At 38.2% G+C, this 22,603-nt stretch overlaps 1 protein-coding gene across 1 annotated transcript in view; it reads left to right on the top strand.

Moving 5' to 3' along the window:
• DIAPH2 (diaphanous related formin 2) overlaps window positions 1-17,627 on the top strand; it is an 879,031-nt gene extending 861,404 nt beyond the window's left edge. Inside the window, exon 27 of the mRNA XM_050965012.1 lies at window positions 12,021-17,627. Within this exon, the coding sequence (XP_050820969.1) occupies window positions 12,021-12,085 (65 nt within the window). The 3' untranslated portion in view covers window positions 12,086-17,627. The remainder of the gene's footprint in view (window positions 1-12,020) is intronic.
• The last annotated feature ends 4,976 nt before the right edge of the window (window positions 17,628-22,603 follow it).

A 22,603-nucleotide genomic window follows, 5' to 3' on the forward strand; every position in this document is an offset into this window, starting at 1 on the left:
GGAGACCAGTTGTTTTGGCCCAGAGCACTAGAGTGATAAATAGCAGAGATTACTGTACTCAAGTGGGGCAATTGAAAGCAGTTTGTCTCCATTTTATACAACATGGTAGACGTAGGGAGAGAGGTTACCCACTGGCACAACTGCTGTTTGGAAGAGGAAACCACAAGGATGAGGTAGTAAGGAGTCAGCATAGATTAGTGAACTTTCAGTAAGGCCACTTGCAGCTCCTGTACCTGCTAACACTGAAGTCAGTTGCAAAACTCCCATGGTCTTCATGGGGTGAAAGTTTACCCCTGCAGTGTTATAAAATTATTTATTTATTTTATTTTCTCTCTCTCATGCGTGAATACTCTCCCTTCCCCCACTGCTCCCTCCTTCCCACTGGTATGAAAGTGAAAGCTAATGGAGGTAGCTGTTATTAAATTCCAAACCCAAATAATGCTCATAGTGCTTCTTTTTCTAACCTGATGCACTAGTTCTTCTTCACCCTTCTTTTATTTTTTCCGCTCTCCTATCAGCCAGGAATTCAATCTCCAAATGAGACAGAATGGATGTATAGGCTCTACATGCACTGGCACGGAGGCCTATTTTCGTGTGTGTTTTTTAAAGGCCAATTACTTTTGGAAAGAAGGAGAAAATAGATTAATTTGTCTTGTAACCCTTGAGGCAGACATGTGTTTTTGTTTCAAAATAAGGCTTTCCATAGTCACCAGTCATGGAAGAGCTTTCAGTTCTTTCGGTGAGGTATCCCCCGGGTGCTGGCGTTACCGAAGGAAGCAAAATGGAATTTAAATATTAAATAGAAATTTCAAAGGTTAAAGGAATTTTAACTTGATGGACACTTTCCTTTCTCGGAGATGTGAAGCAGTAAACATCATTGGACTAACTACTAATAAAAAGCTATCTTAATTAAATAAATTGAATGTAAGGCTTGAGAATCCTATCCTTTTTCCTGAATTAACATTATATGATGTTTAAGTTTATTGGATTTTGTGAGCTCAGAATAGGAAAAATATTTCTTTACCAGATGGAATCATTATACAAATAGCCTCTCAGATTTTGGTGACAAAAATACTCTGTTGTGTTTTTCCTCATGAATTGAATGTGGTCACAGCTGGATTGCACTGGGCTAGTAAATGTCATCCCACATACCATTAAACATTCTAACTTGAACATTATCCATTTTTAAAGCATTTTTGTTTATAAGACACTGAGTATAAACAGTTTATAGTCACTTTGAGCCAAATTTTTACATGAATCAGACAAGGACTGCAATTAACTGAACATACAATATCATGTGTCACAGTTACAGGACTAGCTTCACCTCTGTCCCCTTTCTGGTCTCTCTGAATGCCCCCCTCTCCAATCAGGTTTTAGGCTTTGTGTCTTTACTTATCGTGGGGGTGGGATTTCACAATTCCCACACTCTTAGGGTACGTCTACACTACAGGATAATTCCGATTTTACATAAACCGGTTTTATAAAACAGATTGTATAAAGTCGAGTGCACACGGCCACACTAAGCACATTAATTTGGTGGTGTATGTCCATGGTCCGAGGCTAGCGTCGATTTCCAGAGCGTTGCACTGTGGGTAGCTATTCCGTAGCTATCCCATAGTTCCCGTAGTCTCCCCCGCCCCTTAGAATTCTGGGTTGAGAGCCCAGTGGCTGATGGGGCAAAAATCATTGTCGCGGGTGATTCTGTGTAAATGTCATCAGTCATTCCTTCCTCCGGGAAAGCAACGGCAGACAATCGTTTCGCGCCCTTTTTCCCTGGATTGTCCTGGCAGACACCATAGCATGGCAACCATGGAGCCCGTTCAGCTTTTTTTTTTTTTTTTACAGTCACCGTATGTGTACTGGATGCCGCGGACAGAGGCAATACACAGCAGCATTCATTTGCTTTTGCATGATAGCAGAGATGGTTACCAGTCGTTCTGTACCATCTGCTGCCAGGGTAATTTGGCAATGAGATGACAGTTATCTGTCCTTCTGTGCTATCTGCTGCTATCATGGGTGCCCCTGGCTGAGGTCGGCCAGGGGCGTAAAAGCAAAACTGGGAATGACTCCCCGAGTCAAGCCCTCCTTTATGGTTTCTAAAAATAGTCAGTCCTGCCTAGAATTTGGGGCTAGTGTACTAGAGAAGCAGTGTATTAGAGAGTACAGCTGCTCCGTGTCAGATCCCGCAGAAATGATGAGCTACATGCCATTCACGGGGGGTGCCCCTGCAACAACCCCACCCGTTGCTTCCCTCCTCCCCCAACCTTCCTGGGCTACCGTGGCAGTGTCCCCCCCATTTGTGTCATGAAGTTATAAAGAATGCAGGAATAAGAAACAGTGACTTGTTAGTGAGATTAAATGAGGGGGAGGCAGTCTTCCGGTGCTATGACAGTCCAGGCAGGACATTAAGCGGTGCAGAGGAGGGGAGCCCAGCATCCCACTGCTATGATAGTCCAGGCAGTACAGAATCTTTTCTTTACACAGGAAAGGGAGGGGGCTGATGGAGCTCAGCCCCCAGTTGCTATGATGAGGGTGGTTACCAGCCATTCTGTACCATCTACTGGGAATGACCAGGAATCATTCCTATTTTTACCCAGGCGCCCCCAGCCGACCTCACCTGAGGCAAGCCAGGAGCACTCACGGGCTGATGGTGATGACGGATATCAGTCATATTGTACCATCTGCCACCAGAGAGGGGAGAGGAGCGGATACTGCTCTTCACTGCTGCAGCATCGCGTCTACCAGCAGCATTCAGTAGACATAGGGTGACATTGAAAAAAGTCAAGGAACGATTTCTTTCCCTTTTCTTTCACGTGGGCGGGGGAGGGAGTAAATTGAGCTATTCCCTGAACCACGCCAGACAATGTGTTTGACCCTACAGGCAGTGGGAGCTCAGCCAAGAATGCAAATACTTTTCGGAGACTGCTGTGGACTGTGGGATAGCTGGAGTCCTCAGTACCCCCTCCCTCCCTCCCTCCATGAGCGTCCGTTTCAGTCTCTGGCTTCCCGTTACGCTTCTCACGCAGCACTGTGTAGCCTGTAGATTTTTTTTTCAAACGCTTTGGCATTTTGTCTTCTGTAATGGAGCTCTGATAGAACAGATTTGTTTCCCCATACAGTGATCAGATCCAGTATCTCCCGTACGGCCTGTGCTGGAGCTCTTTTTGGATTTGGGATTGCATCGCCAAACGTGCTGATCAGAGCTCCACGCTGGACAAACAGGAAATTAAATTCAAAAGTTTGCGGGGCTTTTCCTGTCTACCTGGCCAGTGCATCCGAGTTCGGATCACTTTCCAGAGCAGTCACAGTGGTGCACTGTGGGATACCACCTGGAGGCCAATACCGTCGATTTGCGGCCACACTAACCCTAATCCGATATGGTAATACTGATTTCAGCGCTACTCCTCTCGTCAAGGAGGAGTACAGAAACTGGTTTTAAGAGCCCTTTCTATCGATATAAAGGGCCTCGTTGTGTGGACGGGTGCAGGTTAAATCGGTTTAACGCTACTAAAATCGGTTTAAACGCGTAGTGTAGACCAGGCCTCAGTCACAAACTTTCTATGTGATGTAAGTTAGATCAAAATGTTCCAAGTGGTGACTGAATGTGAGCTCTTCCCTTTCTCTGTGGCTAGCATGAGATAACCTGGCCCTGATTTTCAGAAGTGCTAAGTATTCATAACTCTGAACTCAAATGAAGCTGCAGGTGCTCGCTACCTCTGAAAAATTAATTATCTCAAGGTGAGCACTCAGGCCATCTTTACACTAGCACTTATGTTAGCAAAACTTTTGTCACTCAGGATTGTGAAAAAATACCTCCCTGAGTGACATAAGTTTTGCCAGCACAAGTGCTGGTGTGCATAGCACTGTGTTGGCGGGAGACACTTTCCCATAGACATACCTACCACAGCTTGTAATAAAACCAGCTCAACGTCAAAGGGAGATTCTCCCATCGACATAATGCGGTTACATCAGCATTCTTACAGTGGCACAGTCATATCTGTACAGCTGTGCTGCTATAAGCTTGTAAGTGTAGGCATGGCCTCAGTCAGTGAAGCATCCAATTTAGTGGACACTTTCACAAATTTTACCCTCGATCTTTCTCTGTTCCTCATATCTGTCAAATGGAGATAATAGTGCTTTCCTAACTCACAGGGGTGTTTTGAAGATAAATTCATGTTTGTAAGGTACTTGGATATTATGCTGATAAGCACTGTAGAAAAGTTCATAAGAAAATAAGTTTTCACACATTTAGTAAGGGTTTGGATGGTGGACAGTAAACAAGGCTTGAAACCTCACAGTCAGTGAGGAGGATTAAGAAATATTGAATGGGTCTCATTTTAACTAAAAATTGTCTATCCTATACGTGGAATGTGGCAGATGTCCTGTGGAAAAAATATATATGGTCATGTTAAAGACTTAATCACAGTTAGAGCTATGTGAAAAATTGGTTTGTTCAGTTTGCTGGCAGATTTGAGAAATATGTTTTTGGTTTTTTAAAAAAAATGGCAAAGCAATTTTTGTAAAAAAAAGTATTGGTCAAACAAAGCATTTAGTTTTAATATTTTTAAAGAAAATTAAAGAAAAGTAGATTTGACACCTAAAAATAAAACCTTGAGTTTCAAATGGAACATTTTTGGAATTTTTGTTTTTTCAACTTTGACAGTTCAGCAAATTCAATATGAATTTGCTACATGGTTTGGTTGATTTGAGTCTACAATATTTGCTGAAATATATTGGGTCAAAAAATTTTGCCCAGCACCAATCACAATGCAGTCTAAGGGGCAAACTAAGGTTATCTGTACAACCATAATTTTAGCATTTCCTAACTTTTGAATTCTTTACACTTTGGAGCCTTATCCATATTTTTAACTGTAGAGTTATTTAACTGAATTTAATATCAAAAATACTACCACAGATGTGGCCCTTAACTTGCCAATACCCTTAACTAACTAGATGTTTTTATTAGATACCTTGAATGTGCAAATAGAGGTTGTTTCCTGTGGTCAGTATAAGAAAGTGCAAAGGAATACTGTAGATATTGAAATAATCTTCAGTAAGCTTAAATTGGTTTGTTTAAGGGCTACCACTGTATAGCATTCATTATTTCATTGATGCTTTTGTGCATTCAATTTGTCTAGTCTCACATAGGCTCTCAGCTTCTGTTTTTAGCTTTGTAAGTGCATACCATATTTGTCATAGAACATAACTAAGATCGAAGCTCAATTAGCAAATGAAAGTCTTATACAGAAACTGAAATGCACAAACCCAATAACCCTTTTCAGAAAAGGTCTTTTTAATGAGCTTTGACATTTTGCCCACAGAACATCACTGGTGCTGTTTCTATGCAGTTAAGCTGAATAACTGTTTTTCTGACTGATATTTTGACTGATTCATAAGATTTGACTTTACTCCAGTGAATTAGTCATCTTATTAAGTATTTAAATATTAGTCATTAAGAACCTAAGAGAATGGTTTTATATACTTGTAGTTTTAATGGTAGACATGTCAAAATAAACACTTCTGTACCCATTATAGGATAATACAGATTTAGTTTTGTGTCCCTTGAAGCTATAGTTTTGTACACTCTGGATTTTTCTGCTATCAAGTATTTCAGTCTCACCAAAGTTGCTATAATTGAGTTTGTTTGATCATGTAACCTCTATATTGCTACTAGAGGTAATAGTTTTCCAAAAGTGAGGTTCATAATAAGAGAGAAAGCACTGACTTTTAATACCTGGCAGGGGGGATAAGAAAGTGAAATACAGAAAAGTGATTTAATCTTAGTAGTGCAGTTCTGTAAAATATAATTTGTTTTTTTCCTCTAACACAGCAGAGTTTCAGTAGCTGATAACAGGCTACTGAATTAATAAATCCATTGCAACTATTGAGAGTTTTCTTTTAATAACATAACTACTGTTGAGCACTAAGAAAAAAAGAGACTGACGTCACACTGAAATTTCAAATGTATAATTTCTCCCTACGTTCTTTATCTATGAGGAATTACAGATTCGATAGGGGAAAAAAAATCTGTGAAAGGTAAAGGATGTCATATAATTAGAATATTTTGCCTAAAAAATAATTATTCAGAACTTTTTCTCCCATTCATCTCATGGCACAAAACTGACAGGCAGTTGGGCATCTCTTTTCGTCTTTACAGTTAATGAGAGGTAGATGCATGTATACACAGCAGAATTGACTAAATATTATTTATTTCCATCACAAAACTAAACTGAGATAATAGAGAAGCAGTTTGATAGGCCTTTTCGTGGTGCTTCATTTGTCTGAACCTTTCTTCGATGGATACTCAAGCAGAGTCAATTAGTGAGCAAAAAATCTCCCTCTTGAATTTTTCTTCCGAACTTCCCCATTACTTCATCTCTGCCCTCATAAAGAAACTGTCTCTTCTTCTAATTCATACAGGCTCAACTCCTGAGTTTTTCCATTTCTTTGGCATCTTCAAATTCGTTGTCTCTGTAGGCCACAACAAAATCCAGGGAGCTTCTCATCAAAGTAGTAGTGGCCGTGCTGTCCATCGACTGAGTTTGTAATGCCTTCTGTTCAAAGTTTACTTGGAACAAGATATCATGCCAAACCACAATTGAGACCAGAAATTTGAAATCAGTGATCTGGTTGTGCCTCATGTCATATTCCAGCCTTGGCATTACTCAACTGTGCCAGTTCCATCAGGGATTGTAAACCGGTCACTTGATACTTTGCTGGCCTTTTGCTGTTAATGCAGCTCTCCCAGTGAATATCACTTTGTGGTTTCACAGTCAGATTTGTAACATTGTCCATGAGGATCTTCCACCTGATAGTTGATGCTGAAAACAGGACATATATCATTTGCAGTACTCCAAAGAGAAATTTTAAATTTAAAGAAGATGATGCTGCATCTGACACAATCAGGTTGAGGAAATGGCAGCCACATTTGCCCTTCATTTAAATGGTGATAGTGGGATTTCTGTGCAATAACCCCTTTACAAGGCATGAAAGAAGCTCTTGGATTCAGCACAAGGATCCTTGCCTAGACGCCACTGTTTCTTCCCTTCATGTTCATGCCGTTGTCATAGCTTTGGCCATTCTGAAGCTTTATTTTATTCTCAGTAAAATCTTTTTTTATAAACAGTTCTGTTAAGCCTTTTCCAGTAGAGTCATCCACAGACTGGAAACAGATGAAGTGTTCCTTTACTTGGATACAGCCTTTCTTACTGTAAATGACATCTTTTCACTGTCACTAATATTGGGAGTGCAGTCCATTATTACAACATACTACTTTGCTTTGCCAAACTGCATCAATATGTTTTCAAGCCTTGATGCATGTTCCTTGCCATAAGGTCAGTCAATTCATTTTGAATTGTTTTGCTGCAGTAGTGGTCCATAGCTGCTTTACAGACTACTCCATGTTGGTGCTCAGGCATGATGTCAACTTATTTCCCAAGGAGCTCTACCAACCCAGGAAATGACCATTATGTTCAGTGAACATCTTATTCAGTGAACCCCGGGAAGCCAAATTATTCTTTGCAAGGAGGACGGCAATGGAGATTAGATGCTCGAGCACATTCCTCCAATGCTGTGTTTCTATGGTACTTACACTCTTCAAGAACAAAGTACACTTTCACAATTACACAGTAAAACAAGGTTCACAATATCGCAGCTGGACTCTCACTTCACTTCATTCTTATATCTAACTGTCAGTGCCCTGCACCTTATATACCTGCAAGGGCATGGCTGACAAGATTCTAGGAGTTTCGAGGAAAATGTAGTTCTGAAAAAGTCTGGAAGGTTCCACAAGATTCTCCAGACCATTCTAGGAGGGTAGTGAAAATGAATTGACATATGAAATACCTGAAACATTTTATTTCAAACATTCTATTTTCCCTTTTGTCACTAACAACAAAAACGGCACCCCAGACAGTGACCTGGGTCACCTGCCCCTAAATCTGGCTCTGAGGCACTGATCCACACATTAAATATGTGAAGTCTAGCTATTTCTATACCCTGAACGAATAACATCTTATGTGCTGTTTTTAATGGTCAGTCTTACAGTAATCAAGCAGATGCAGGACAAGCTTGGTTGTGGGATCAAGGACTGCTAGAAGGAATCCACAAGCAGCTAGCAAATTCTTTGGGGACTATTTTAAAATTCACATGTACACATCCAAGAGTGACCATCACTTCTGCATTAAGTGATTACAGGTTGTCACTCTTCCTGGGTGGCTTATTGTTACAATAGTTCTCCCGACAATATAGACAGTTTGGTGTAATTACTGACCAACTTCTGCAGACCTAAACTACACATATATAAACAAATCTTGTCCATCAGCTGGATATATCTGCTGGGATGGATGAATAATGGCCACAGAAATGTCATCATTCACCATTATTTTTACCTGCTCCTGTAGTGTACATCTATACCTTCTTGATATTTGATTTTGACTGTAATGTTGGATGCTCTCAAGTTAAAGCTAAAGTCTTCTATCTTTGTTTTTTCCCCATACTTTTTGTGGACATTTGCCCTTCATTTAAATGGTGATAGTGGGATTTCTGTGCAATAACCCCTTTACATACACACACAAATCTTGTTTTACCCAATGTTCAATATGGTTCCTATAAAGCAAAAGAGAAAATACAGGCACTGTGGCTAGCTGAAGGTACACTTTTGTGGAGCTATTTCATTGAGGTAATTATTTTACTTGATGTTTTAGAACTACTCACACTTTATTTAATCAATTTGGTCCATATTGCAGGCTCTGTTGTGAAATCTCCTACTTTAGTGCTGTGTCAGTCAGTGTTGGATGAGCTGTAAAGCTTCAAGCTTATGCTCCACTGAACTAGCTTTGACACTTTTGTCTGCTGACTGGATGTGGAGTGAATACATTGTATGAAGTTTATCGCTCTACACTATTGCAATAGCTATTCTATGTCCTTCATTTAAGTTTCTTAATACCTGAATTTGTGCCTATGGAGGGTTTGTATTGAGTTTTTGTTATTTAATGTTTGGCTGATCTATAAGGAGGTTTTTAAGAACAGGTTAGACAGACATCTGTCAGAGGTGGTTTAGGTATACTTAATCGTGCCTCAGCAAAGATGGATGGACTAGATGAACTTTTGCAGTCCCCTCCAGCCCTACATTTCTATAATATTGTATATGCCAGCAAATTTTAACATAAACCATTTTAAACTACATGGATTATGTTTTCAAAAGCACCTATGGTGCAAAAGTCCCACACTGTGCACTACCCTGTCTCAGTAAAATCTACTGTGTACATTCTATCATAAATGGCTGATACTGATTCTGGTGTACACTACAACATGTTTCAAAAATGTTTTAGAAGGAATTGTAGGGTACTGTATTTGAGAAATAGTGTCTTAGATATAGGGTTACTAACCCACCAGTATTGTCCTGGAGTCTCCAGGAATTAAAAAATAACATTTAATTAATAACTGTCATGTTATGAAAGCTCCAGGAATATGTCCAATCAAAATTGGCAACCCTACTTAGATAACTAAAGACTATCACACTGCATGTGCATATCTCCACTTTGCAGCCTTATTTTCAGAAAACATTTGCACACAGTTGACTATATATATCTGGCTGTGTGCAAGAATAGGATGAGGTTGAATTTAGTATATATTATAGAATTTGTTGTAATACGAGGTTTTCATAACAATTAACTGTGAGCTTATTTTTGTTACCCTCATTCTTATATCCATTGTTTGTATCTCTTAATTGCCTGTCCCACCATTACATTTTATGTTCTTCAGGAAGGTACACATATATATGTTCTAAAACATGCAATGAATATATAATCAAATTGACCAACAGAATTACAAAATTAATATCACTGAGATTAAAAATTGGCTCAGTGTATGCGACATTTCCTTTAAAATGGCTCTGAGATCTATGGATAAAAAAGTTCTATATACGTATGAATCACTGTTAAGGCCTAATCACATTTTCAGCAGGTCTGATTATTACATAAGCCATTTTAAAACAGTTTTAATTTGCAGTACAAGAGATTCTCAGATGAAGTCTATCCCCATAAAGATCTTAATATGAAACTCTTTGTTTTAGATTAAGGTTGTATGTATAAATACTAATACTTAATTTCCTGTGTAAACCCTGCAAACACAAATGGAAATTTTGATTGCAGGTGACTACATTAATGCTTTCTTTACAATCTCAAAATACAGTAATGCTTTTACATAGCTATTAACAGCTAAATCTAATCCATCTCTATTTTTAGTGTGGCACGAAGATAAGAGCAGAGTATAATTTGCATTCTGCTTCCCTTCCCAACAGTAAGAGATGCTAGAAAGTTCTCTTGTCAAGCACTGCAGAAAAATCTCATTAAGTGCTACAATCATGTCTTAATGAGAATAACTGGATCATTGCCCTCTCCCATGTAGTTCTCCAGAACTTTCTTCCCGCCACCACCACCAGCTAGCTCTCTAGCTTATGATCTATGTCCTTACCATCCTTAGTAAATATAAATCCAGTTCTTAACAGTTGCAAATAATTTAGGAAACCAAAACTGTTAATGATTAAAAATTAAACTAGCTTAATTTGAGGTCATCTTGGGAAGGAAAGTCCAGTGGTGCTAAATGCTGGAAGTTTGATGTTTTTCTTAAGGCCCCAGTTCCTGGACTCATGCAATTAGAAGAGAATCTTAACTTTCATTTGAGAAACAAAAGTTTCCTGCCTTCTTCATTGTGGAGAAAACATGAATACAAGAGAGTCACCATAAAGCAAATAAAAATAAACTAACATTTACTATGGTTCATAAATCTCATGATTTTTTGCACATTTAGAGTTAGTAATATCGAAAATCTATCAACTAAATACCTCACAGATGACAGTACTTGGGCACCTCTCCCCACAGGTATTAAAATTCACTAGATACTTTACTGTTCACTGTTGTATTAGAAGCACATCACGTGTTTGGGTCGATACTCCCCTTCCTGAATATTTCCTGCTTAGGCAGCAGTGCATTGAGCTTTAACTTCCAGTAACTGCTGACCTTATCACTGGCAGGTGAAGTATATTCCCTCACAAGAGGTGTAGCATAGATGCATTATCTTAACCATGCATGGATGGAAGCGGGGAAGGGGAAAGCGGCGAACACACAAACGAGCTAAAAAAATACTGTGGAGGAGTTTCCATTGGATTGGGCAAGGATCTACACCATACTCTTTCCCTCCCCTAGGCAGTCAGCCAGTTTCTGGCTTTGTTGGTCGAGGACTTAGGTAATCAATAGAACACCTTTGTCAAACAAGATTTTATCCATATCAGTTGTATTTTATGCAGCAGACTAGCTGCCTCTGAAATCCACAGGAACAAATCCATTCTTGTTTCAGAAAAGAAAAGTCTGTTTTCTGGCACATTCCTGTCTTTTAAAACTACTTTGAAAGCATTTGCCTTTAGCCCATGATTATTTCTTCCTGTGACAGGGATATATTTATTATTCAATGCAATAATTACTCTGTAATATTTAATACTGAAAGTTGTTAACACTATACAATCAGGAAATGCTTAGGAAGTGGCTGATTTAACTGTTCCATTTATATAAGTATGTGTACCCAATTAGAGTGAACAATCTTACAACCTTTACATTTTTAGTGTATCTTGTTCTGTCCGAGAGTTGCATTTTCACCACATTTGTACTGAACACTCAGTGGAAATTTGAATTGCCTTTCCTCCAAAGTCACTGTACATAGATACTTTGTAGAATAACACTTTAACCCAGCATTTTAGTTGTCATCGCTATTTCCAAGGGGAGTATGCTTCAGGATTCTTCCAGTGCTTTTATCACCCTGCTTCTCTGATCAAGTAAGTAATTTATTGCTGATTACAGAACTCTTGAACTGGCAGCTGCAGTATAAAACTTCTCTGATCCAGTTTTCTAGTTACTTATTTACATATTTATTTGAAATGATTTTCAGGACTGTTTGAAAACCTCTTGCCATTGCAATATCCATGTTTCAAATCTTATGGTATGTTCTTTCTCTTTTTATTACAGATAACAGACGAGTAACTTTGGAAAGGTCACGTTCTCGCCACAATGGAACTATCACAGCTATATGATTCCTCTGAAGCCAAAGAATTGGAGAACTATTTTACTTACTTTAAAATGCAGACCCATTGAAAAAAGTTATACATACAAACACCAGCAATGATCAGAAATGAAATTTAAATGAATTCTAGTGAAGAACACACCAGAAGATAAATACACATTATGTACTTCTAAGAGCTACTGGAAAAAAGAGGAAAAAAACCCACTGTACTTTAGTAACACAATTATCAGGATTTGTAAACAGTGTTAAACTATAAGGTTCTATGTTATCTTGTTATCTAATGTGTTACTTGCCATTTTTAAGGTGGCAACTATCTGAAGGGACTTGAGACTTCTAGGAAATGTTCTATATGGAGCAGAATTAGAAAATAGAAACGTGCTGAAAAAATGCTGCAACCAAGAAGATCAGGTCACAGAAGGGAGACATGATTCCATTTGTGGTTCCAATTTGGACATGAAAGGAAAAATGAACAAAAATTTGCATATTAATGAATTCAGATATGAGCTGATATTGCACACATAGGAGACCTATTTTGTAAGCATGAGAAAGCAGTGTATAGCCCCAATCAAGTTACTTAGAATCTTATCTCAAGTTAAAGCTTGATGGATTTAGCTATTTTGGTTGCAGTTAAACTTATCATATATCTACAGTTTCTGTGGTTTGATGATTTATAGCTACTTATTGTTAAAAACAAAACAAAAAAAGCATAGGATTGTACCAAAGTTAAACCGTATCAATTGCATAATATGTTTTTAACTATATTTAAAGAGGTATTTTCTAATTATGCACTTACAAAATATATACTTTATGCAGATTTTTTAAGGAAAAATTATTATCATATTGTAAGTATTCTAAAATTCCTTTGCCTTTGTTTAGCTTTTAGAGACAAACTACATTATGCAGCTGTTCAGGACTGCCTCTTTCTAAGTTTTCCCTTTGTTTCTCAGGTAAAATACCCTCATTTACAGTTGGATCTTAGTGCTGGAGAGTAAGCAGATAAAAATTTGTTTTTTACCCTTCAGCCCTAAGCAGCAGTGACCACAATCATTATAGCAGCCTGACCTTCCAAGGAAATGCCTCCCACTTTAATTTAAATACAAGCCCCTATACCTCAGGTGAGCTTAGTCTCTGACACTGCTTATATTGTACCATTTAATGGAAAACTACAGTACAACTACCCTTACATCCCCAGCCTGAATCTGAACGTGCGGCCTTGCTGGGGGTTCACTTTAACTTCTACCAATCTTTGGACTCAACGGTTATTGTTTTTATGTCATCACGAATCAGCATACTGTGTACATTCCACATAACAGGAAATGGTACAAAAAAGTAGATATTCACTCTGCAGTTGATTCAGTTTTGCCACCAAATGGGTTGTATTATTATGGAAATTATTATTCCCTGAGGATACTGGACACCTTTTTTCTATGTTATAAACAGTGTTTGAAAAGTAGGGCAGGCACTCTATTTTCTGTGCACCTTAATCACAGAAAAAGAGAAGCAGTCATATTTGGAAGCTATATAACTTTGCACTACTGTTTGAACTAAAAGTCTTTATATAGTAGCTTCTTTATGCTTTGCTGGGTTAAAGACTTTCAAGATTACCTGACTGGTCTGGGCTAAATTCTTACAGTATTGAATTCATTACAAGAAAAGGCATTGAGCCCTTTTAGGTTCTCATTGAAGTCAAATGGGAAAATTCCCATAGAGTTAAAAGAGAGCAGGATTTTTACACATTATTACATTTCTCAACACAAACGTGACTCAAACCTAGTGAAATGCATGCTGTAAAATACGACTGTATCTAGTTTCCTTCTGGTAACAAAGTAAAGAGGTGTGTATGTATTTTAGAAAAAAAAATTAAAACATAATTGTCTCCCACTGTTTCAGTAAGAGGCAGTCAGAATTACATTCCATTTTGCATAAGTTGACACTGGCTTTGAATTGACGAGTCTAATTTTTTAAAAAATTTGAAGTATTAAATTCACCCTTGTGGAAAGGTGTTCCGTGTAAAAAGGCAAATGTAAAGGAATTAGGTCTGTAATGGCTATATATTCTAATTTATATTTTCATGAAAAAAATGTACTGAAGCTCAAAAGTAAGATAAACAATTTACTAGGATTTAAAGGCAGGAATGTTGAAAATAATCATTAGGACACATGTGAACTTAACCTAATAACCCACAATGGATTCTTTATACTGTAGCACTAATTGCTACAAGTATAGTTTTTTTCATTTCCTGGCATTGTGTTTTCGAAAAAGCTCTGTACTAGCAGACTGCAGATATTTAAAAACCAAATCCTAGCAAAAAGCAAATCCAAAAAAGTAACATTATCTGATATTTCTATTTTGCTATACGATCCTTTTTTCACATTTGAAAAATTTATATAATTTAATGGACATATCTGTTAGAAACAAAAGTGTGTTTCAAAGGAAAACTAGTTTAGAAGATAATTTATGTAAATGCAGGGTGCTTGTGTTTATGAAGACTAAAAAAAATTTCTGAAATTAATGCTGGGTCACTTTGTCTTTTGATAGCTTTTCAGTCTATATGAAATTGCAGCTATTTTTAATGTTCTTATTATTGATAATTGTCATAGTTGTCACATGTTTATCTAGTAATCTAGAAGGTATGTTTAGCCCAGAAGTGCAGCACCTTTTTCGAAATGGACTTGCCTTATTTTCTAATATTAAAAAAGAAAAATAAAAAAATATTTCAGTTAAATTATATTTGCACTCAGAGTAATCCCAGAAAATAAATCACCAGACCTTTTTTGCACACATTAAAAACCATTTAAGGAATATTACCTAAAGTTCCTACTAATTATATTTTATTATAAGTCCCTTAAGATATTACATTACAGCTACCACAGCACATTGGTTTGTATTCACATTTTAAAATGTAAAAGTAACAAAGGAAAAAACATTTTATGATGTTATTCTGTTTACATTTCTTAGAGGTTTTTTTTTTAAAAAGGAAATTATTTGTAACTTTAAAATGAATGAAACTACATTTGTAAGCCGATATGGAAATTTAATATTAAAGTAAAATATATATGCATATATCTATTGCTTTAAAACTACTGACAGTATGGGTCAGACTCATAAAAGCGCTAGGCATTATTTACGCAAGTTTTACAACGTTAACTCAGAAAAAAGTGCAACACACCATGTAATGTATCTAGTCTGTGATTCTGCAAATATCCTTTCCCTGCACATAAGTGACATTTGTTTTAAATGTTAACCACACCTTTGACTGGTGCTCAAGTCAAAACAAATATAATGCCTCCTAGGACATTAAGAAGCATTCCCAAAAATAGTGTTGCATAAGTTTGATCTGGTTTTGGACATCATTGGCCCATATGGCAGCAATCTACATACATTTGCCTGTTCTTATTTAAAAATGCAAACTTTACCTTGTGTTCCTTTTTATGATACAGACACACATCTGATATGATATACACACACTGTATACGTTACTATGTGAAATCCACTGAAACCGTTGAGTTTTTCATGGTTTCCATCAAAATCATTGTTCAGCACAGGCTTACTTAAAACTCATCCCACAATTGAAGGAGGATTGCAAAACTTGAAGAGAACCTGGCAGAATTTCAAGGTGATATCTAAAGTTTTGATTGGCTGCAGATTTCATAAGGAAGTTTTGTATGGTTCTACTTGTGCAACTCTCAGCCACAGAGGACCAAGCTTATACTGGGTAGATATAGTACTTCCCCCATAGAATATTATATTGCTAGTTTAAAAAATTGTAGTAGTTACAATGGAGTCAAAAGTTGTCCTTACCCTAAATTGCTAAATGTAGATCTGTATAATTTTTAAGAGCCGCAATCTGGCAGAACTTGCCCATGTTGTGCAGTTCACTCTATTCTTGAGAAAGGAATACTGTACTTGACACTGCATCTTGCACATTAAACAAGGACTTGCTTGAATTGTGCTTAGTTCTCTCCATGTTCAAACCTCTGCAAGTTCAGGCATTCTACCGCCCATTAGTAAATCAAATCACTATTTAAGAAAGGTAGTAGTAGACACACAATCCCACCTTTTATGTGCCATATTGCATTTGTGCATCTTACATAATCAAATGAGTATTCCTGAGCCACATCTCTTCTACTGCACATATATTCCCTCTACTGTAAGACGAAAAAACAAATTCCTCCAAAATGCTTTGTGTTTGCATATTCAAAAACATATATTCTTCCCTGCACAGAAAGGGGCAGTATGCATGTCTGCTGGTAAATTCTACTGAGAGAGTGAGTCTCTCTGGGTGCCACTCAGTCCTCACTGAAGTCAATGGAAAGACTTCATTGGAGTGACTTCAGGCCCTCAATACAAATAACTTCCATTAGTACTCTTTTATATATATACCACAAAATATGAACATATTATTTTTCAATTTACCTTAATTCCACACACTTACCATGTACCACTTTGTGAGATTTCTGTTTTGGAGTCAGACATGTAGGATAATGTGTCTCCAGAAGCCAAAAAAATCCAAAACAGTACAAATGAGGGAAAAAACCCAAAACTCATGCACTTGTATTTTTTAATCGGTGAATAATGCCCAACTGTGTGTTTGTATATTATCTTTAAAATGTTTTTGGTGAAATCGGAGCCTGGTTTTTAATGAATACATTCTGAACACTGTAGCAAACTTATATGTCGAAGATGATTTTGTTAAGTTCTCTAATGTTTACCTGTTTATTACCAATTGACCAATGTCAACCTGAAGCATATCTATATTACATGACATAGCGGGGTATGAAAGTTATTTCCTATTTTAGGGTGTTTTTTTTACTCTGAGGTGTCAAATATGTTTGTTTGAATTATGGGGAATGTCGTCTTCTTTTATGGATGAATTTAAAAATACAATAACTGAAAAAGATTGTATACTGTTTACTGGTGATGCCATTTTAATTAAAAAGTAACAATAAAATGCAATCATTGAACACATTAAAATGGGTCCATATTAAACAGGTTCAATATCTTGAGTCAACCAGAGACATTTCATGATACAGATATTATAATTCAGCTAGCCAGCCATTGCTGGTATTTTCCAAGTCATTTACTTCACTCTGTCACAAAATGGCCATATTGAAATAGAAGCTTGACAGGACTTTTAGTCTATTGTGCATTATGCAACTTAATGATACTGCCATAGCATACCGAAATGACTTAACAGAATAAAGAGAGGAGATAGCCCTAAATTTCTCCGGTATCTCACTGCACTTCTAAGTATGCAGGAATGAATAGGATCAGCCCTGCTGATATTTTACATAAGTCATAAAATAACCTAGTAAATTTTGCATCCATAGTAGGAAAAAGATATACCGAGGAATAATTAAAGCCACTGGTTTATTTGATGACATAAATTGCAGGCACTTATTTTATTATAGTGCAATTGTAATTATTCTAAAAGAAAAAATTACACAGGTTTACTGGGTTAGAGATTTAACACACTAAATAAATGAAAACATCTCGATAAAGCAAAGCAGATGTTATCTGGAGAAGATTATAATAAACAATACTAGACAAAACATTTTTCAGAAATTATTTAACTGTTGCAATATTGAAATAGCAAGAGAATTGCTACTTTGAACTGATATAAAACAGAGGGCAATCTGGTACTACGCTCTAAATATACACTGCCCTTAGAGTAGCATATACTGTATTGCAAAAAATATTAAAAAATGAAACTAATACTAGTCAACCAATTAGCTAGATTGGGCAATGAATGGAAAATCACCCAGATAAAACAATTCCAGCATAATTTTATATATAATGTATAGTTTCTGCTGCACAGAAGATGGCACCATATGATACAGTATGTAATATCCCCATGATCAATGATAGGCAGAAACAATTTCCATGCATATGCACTAAATCAATGTTTAGATCAATACATAGCATTAAGCCGGATGCTTGCTGCAGTTCAAACATAATGTATAGTAATAAAGGATCTTAATTATATTCCTAATAGCTTAAAGAAATTAATATGCACCGTACTTCTTATCATGTGATGCAGTTCCTAGGAACCTGGAAAATCCTTTAACATGCTGAAAGATCCAAAACACAGAGTTTAATGGATTTGTATTATGACTATGTTCAAAATAAATGGGCAAACTTAGTCCTGTTCTAAGTTGTTTGACTTCAGAATAGTTACACAAGGGAAGAATTTGGTTCAGCATATTACAAAAGACAAGATAGGTGTACTACAAATTAAACTGAACAGCTAGGCCTACAACCACAGAAAGCAACACAATCCTATTTCCAAGTAACTCAGGAACAGTGTTGGTGGGGTCTAAAAAAAGCTGTGTTCTACCCTCTGCATCCAGAAGATGACCAGAACAACATGGGACTAAGTGCAATAGGCAGAATTTCCCAGGAGGGGAATGATGAAGTGGGGAGAAATAATTGTAAATACGATAAAATGAAAGTTGTAAATTAAAGAAACACAATTGTTATTCTGTACTAGGGCTTGATTTTGCACCCATTGAAGTCAATGGCAAAGCTCCCTTTGATCTAAATGATGCACGGTCAGTTCCCCAAGAGTAACAGAATTCTTAGCTAAATGGACAGTCCCAGTCCAGATCTCATGGAAGTCCATGAGAATTTAACCATTGACTTCAGTGGGAGAAGGCGGAAAGATGGCAAAGAGCTGTGAACCTGGAAAGAAATCTTGTATTATGTGTAACGGACTATTCCTAAAACTAATTCAAACCTACAGGGAAGTAAGTCTGCCAACAATATATTGGTGATATACATAAGCAATAGTTCTTGGAAACGGAATTTATTAATTTAATGGTGTCCAGATACCTGTGAGCATTGTGTTTGGCATTTTGAAAATCTCTGATGAGGTAGAATAGCCAGGCCAGAATCCTGCTTGCAGCAATGCTTCAAAATTCTGTTATGCCAGAGAAAATGAAATTTAAGTACTGACATTTGCCTGTAAAGATTTGTATAACTTACCTGAAACTGAAATGTCAATAGAGTTAGGATGTTTCTATTTGCACTAGACAATTGTTAGTGAAAGACTGAATGAATTTCAGCTAGGTTTAAAAGTAGTGGAAAAAGCAAAATAATTTGCATTACATAGCTCAGATGCTTTGTGCATAGATACTGTGATCAGAGGTCCATTAGCAATAGAAAAACAGGTGCATAGTGCCCTTCCTCTAAGGAACAGAAAGCACTTTAATGACATTAGTCTAACAACATGTAAGTTAGGATAATTAATCCTTATTTTGCAAATGGGGAACTTGAGGCAAAAAGGTTAAATTACTTGCCTGAGGTCACAAGCCAAGTTAGTACCTGAACTAGGAATAGAACCTGCCGATCACCAGTTCCAGTCATGTGCTGTAATTATGTGTATGTCTACACTACGAAATTAGGTCCATTTAATATGTCGATTTTTTATAAATCAGTTTGATACAGTCGATTGTGTGTGTCCCCACTTACGACCATTAAGTCGGCGGAGTGCATCCACAGTACCAAGGCTAGCATCGACTTTCAGAGCGCTTTTTAGAAATCAATTTGATACAGTTGATTGTGTGTGTCCCCACTTATGACCATTAAGTCGGCGGAGTGCATCCACAGTACCAAGGCTAGCATCGACTTTCAGAGCGTTGCACTGTGGGTAGTTATCCCGCAGTTATCGCTGTCTCCACTGCCCACTGGAATTCTGGGTTGAGGTCCCAATGCCTTATGGGGCAAAAACATTGTCACGGGTGGTTCTCGGTACGTCGTCAGCCCCTCTCTTCCTCTTCCTCCCCCCCCACCCCATGAAAGCAACAGCAAAAAATCGTTTCTCGCCTTTTTTCCTGGGTTACCTGTACAGGTAATATACCGCGGCAAGCATGGAGCCCACTCAGCTCACTGTCACCGTATGTCTCCTGGGTGCTGCTAGCAGATGCAGTACTTCAGTGCTACACAGCAGTAGCTTCTTGCCTTTGCAAGTTAGCAAAGACAGCAGCCGTATTGTACCATCTGCCACTGTCTCCTGGTTGCTCCTGGCCGGCCTCAGTGAGGTCGGTTGAGGGCTCCTGGCTGGCCTCGGTGAGGTTGGTCAGCGGCGCCTGGACATAAATGGGAGTGACTCCAGGTCATTCAAGTTTCATCTAATGGAGATTCAGTTCTGCCTGGAATATCAGGCAAGCCTACCAAAGAACCAGAGAGGCAAATGGCTGCTCTGGGTCAGAGCCCCAGACATCCCACTTCTATGATGAGCTGCATGCCATTCTAGGAGGTGCCCCTACAACTACCCACCTCTGTGCTTCCCTCCTCCCCCACCCCTCCTGGGCTACCTTGGCAGTTATCTCTCCAATTGTGTGATGAATTAATAAAGAATGCATGAATTTGAAACAATGACTTTATTGCCTCTGCAATCAGAGATCAAAGGGGGCAGGGGAGGGCAGTTGGCTTACAGGGAAGTAGATTGAATCAAGGGTGCAGGTTTTCATCAAACAGAACTGTTACACTGTCGCCTGGCCAGTCATGAAACTGGTTTTCAAAGCTTCTCTGATGTGCAGCACACCCTGCTGTGCTCTTCTAACCACCCTGGTGTGTGGCTGTGCTTAATCATTTCATCTTTTAGAACGGAGTTCTGATAGCACAGATTCATCTCCCCGTACAGCGATCAGATCCAGTACCTCCAATTCAGTCCATGCTGGAGCTCTTTTGCAATTCTGGGACTCCATGGTCACCTGTGCCTATGAGCTCTGCATGGTCACCTGTGCTGATCAGCTCGCCACAGTGGCCAAAGAAGAAATTAAATTCAAAAGTTCACAGGGCTTTTCCTGGCTACCTGGCCAGTGCATCTGAGTTTAGAGTGCTGTCCAGAGCGGTCACAATGGAGCACTCTGGGATAGCTCCCGGCAGCCAATACCGTCGACATGCATCCACACTACCCCAAATTTGACCCAGCAGGGTCGATTTCAGCGTTAATCCCCTTGTCAGAGAAGAGTACTGAAATCGATTTTAAGAGCCTTTGAAGTTGACAAAAATGGCTTCGTCGTGTGGATGGGTGCAGGGTTAAAGCGATCGAATGCTGCTAAGTTCGACCTAAATTCATAGTATAGACCAGGGCTATGTGTGTGAATATTCTAAAATCAGAATTTGTCTCTTGCTGCACAACTTCAGTCCAAAATCTTAGATTTTATTTATTTATTTATTTTAAACTGGTTGTAGCTCTTATGGTTGCAGAGAGAACATAAATTTGAACTGAGGGCAAACTGATGCAGTGAGTCTGAGTCTGCAAAGCCTGAAACAATAGCTCAGCGGGATGAAGTGCCCCATGCATCTCAGTCGGGGCCCTCTGATTCCCCAGCCACAAAGTTTGGCCTTTTTTTTCTCAGGAAGCCATGGGAATTTACCTTCTTCCACCCCGTCTCCCTACCCTAGTGGGAACCTGTCTAAAGCTGCCACTTGTTCTCCAACTTTCCTATCAAGAGGGTATCAGTAAGATTATAATACATGCCAGGCAGCCGCAGGTCCCATAAGAATAGGCTGATGAGCAGGGCTGCCTTGGACATACAGTGTAGCTGCAGAGGTCCAGGATATTAGCTGCTGTGGCCACTGGGCCACCCAAACAACACTATGGAAATCAAAGTCTGGGGCTGGAACTGGGCAGGCTGGAGAGCATAAAAAAAAATTGAAAATAATGATGAATTTTCTGTGATTTGCATCTAGGAACTATATTTGGGTTGGTGTGGGGCAAGGGATGTTTAATTGTGACAGAATGTATTAATGTTGCTGTACAATAGAAGGATCATTGCGGAAGAATTTGGTCCCAGGGTGCTGTGATGTATTCACGGATCTCACTGTAACACTTCCTCCTTCACTCAACCCAATGTTACTGTATGATTAGTGTTTCTCAACTATTGTAGTTGAATGTCTGCATTGCTGATTGGATTTTCTGCCTCACGAGGACAGACCTGACGGCGAAATGCTTGCTTCAATAATTGTACCTTTAAAAAAATTAAAAGAACATAACTCAAATTGGGAGTCATTTCAAATTGTATCTGATTGCTTTCTAGGAAGAGATGGCATCACCATTATCACAGAAATTGTTCAGTCCCAGCAGGTTCCACTTTCCAAATCCATGCTTTTTGTATGCGTGTGTGCAGAATGCTGCTATGATTAACTGAGTTATATTACTAACACTTATAGTAAGTCTAATTACTAATTGACAGCAGTGTCTGGGGTGAGTATAACATACCAAAATTAACTATTAATCTAACATGTTAAAACTGCCTATCAGCTTGAAAATTGCAACATCAATAATTACCAGCTTGTTTCCATGTTCAAAGAGGTTGGCAAAAAGACTGTTCTTTGGGCTGTTGGTTGTAGCAGCCCAAGGTCTTTTTGTTCTCGCTCCCATGAGTAACATATTGACAGAGATCCATAGTTAGACAGTCTGCAAAACTATTTCAAGTCTTCCAACACTGTCAATTTGAGCACAATTCCAAACACTCAAATAAAATGGAGAGTGAAACACTGGAAACAGAACTATACTCAG

Source organism: Gopherus flavomarginatus, chromosome 8 (genome assembly GCF_025201925.1).
Source record: "Gopherus flavomarginatus isolate rGopFla2 chromosome 8, rGopFla2.mat.asm, whole genome shotgun sequence".
Taxonomy (NCBI): domain Eukaryota; kingdom Metazoa; phylum Chordata; order Testudines; family Testudinidae; genus Gopherus; species Gopherus flavomarginatus.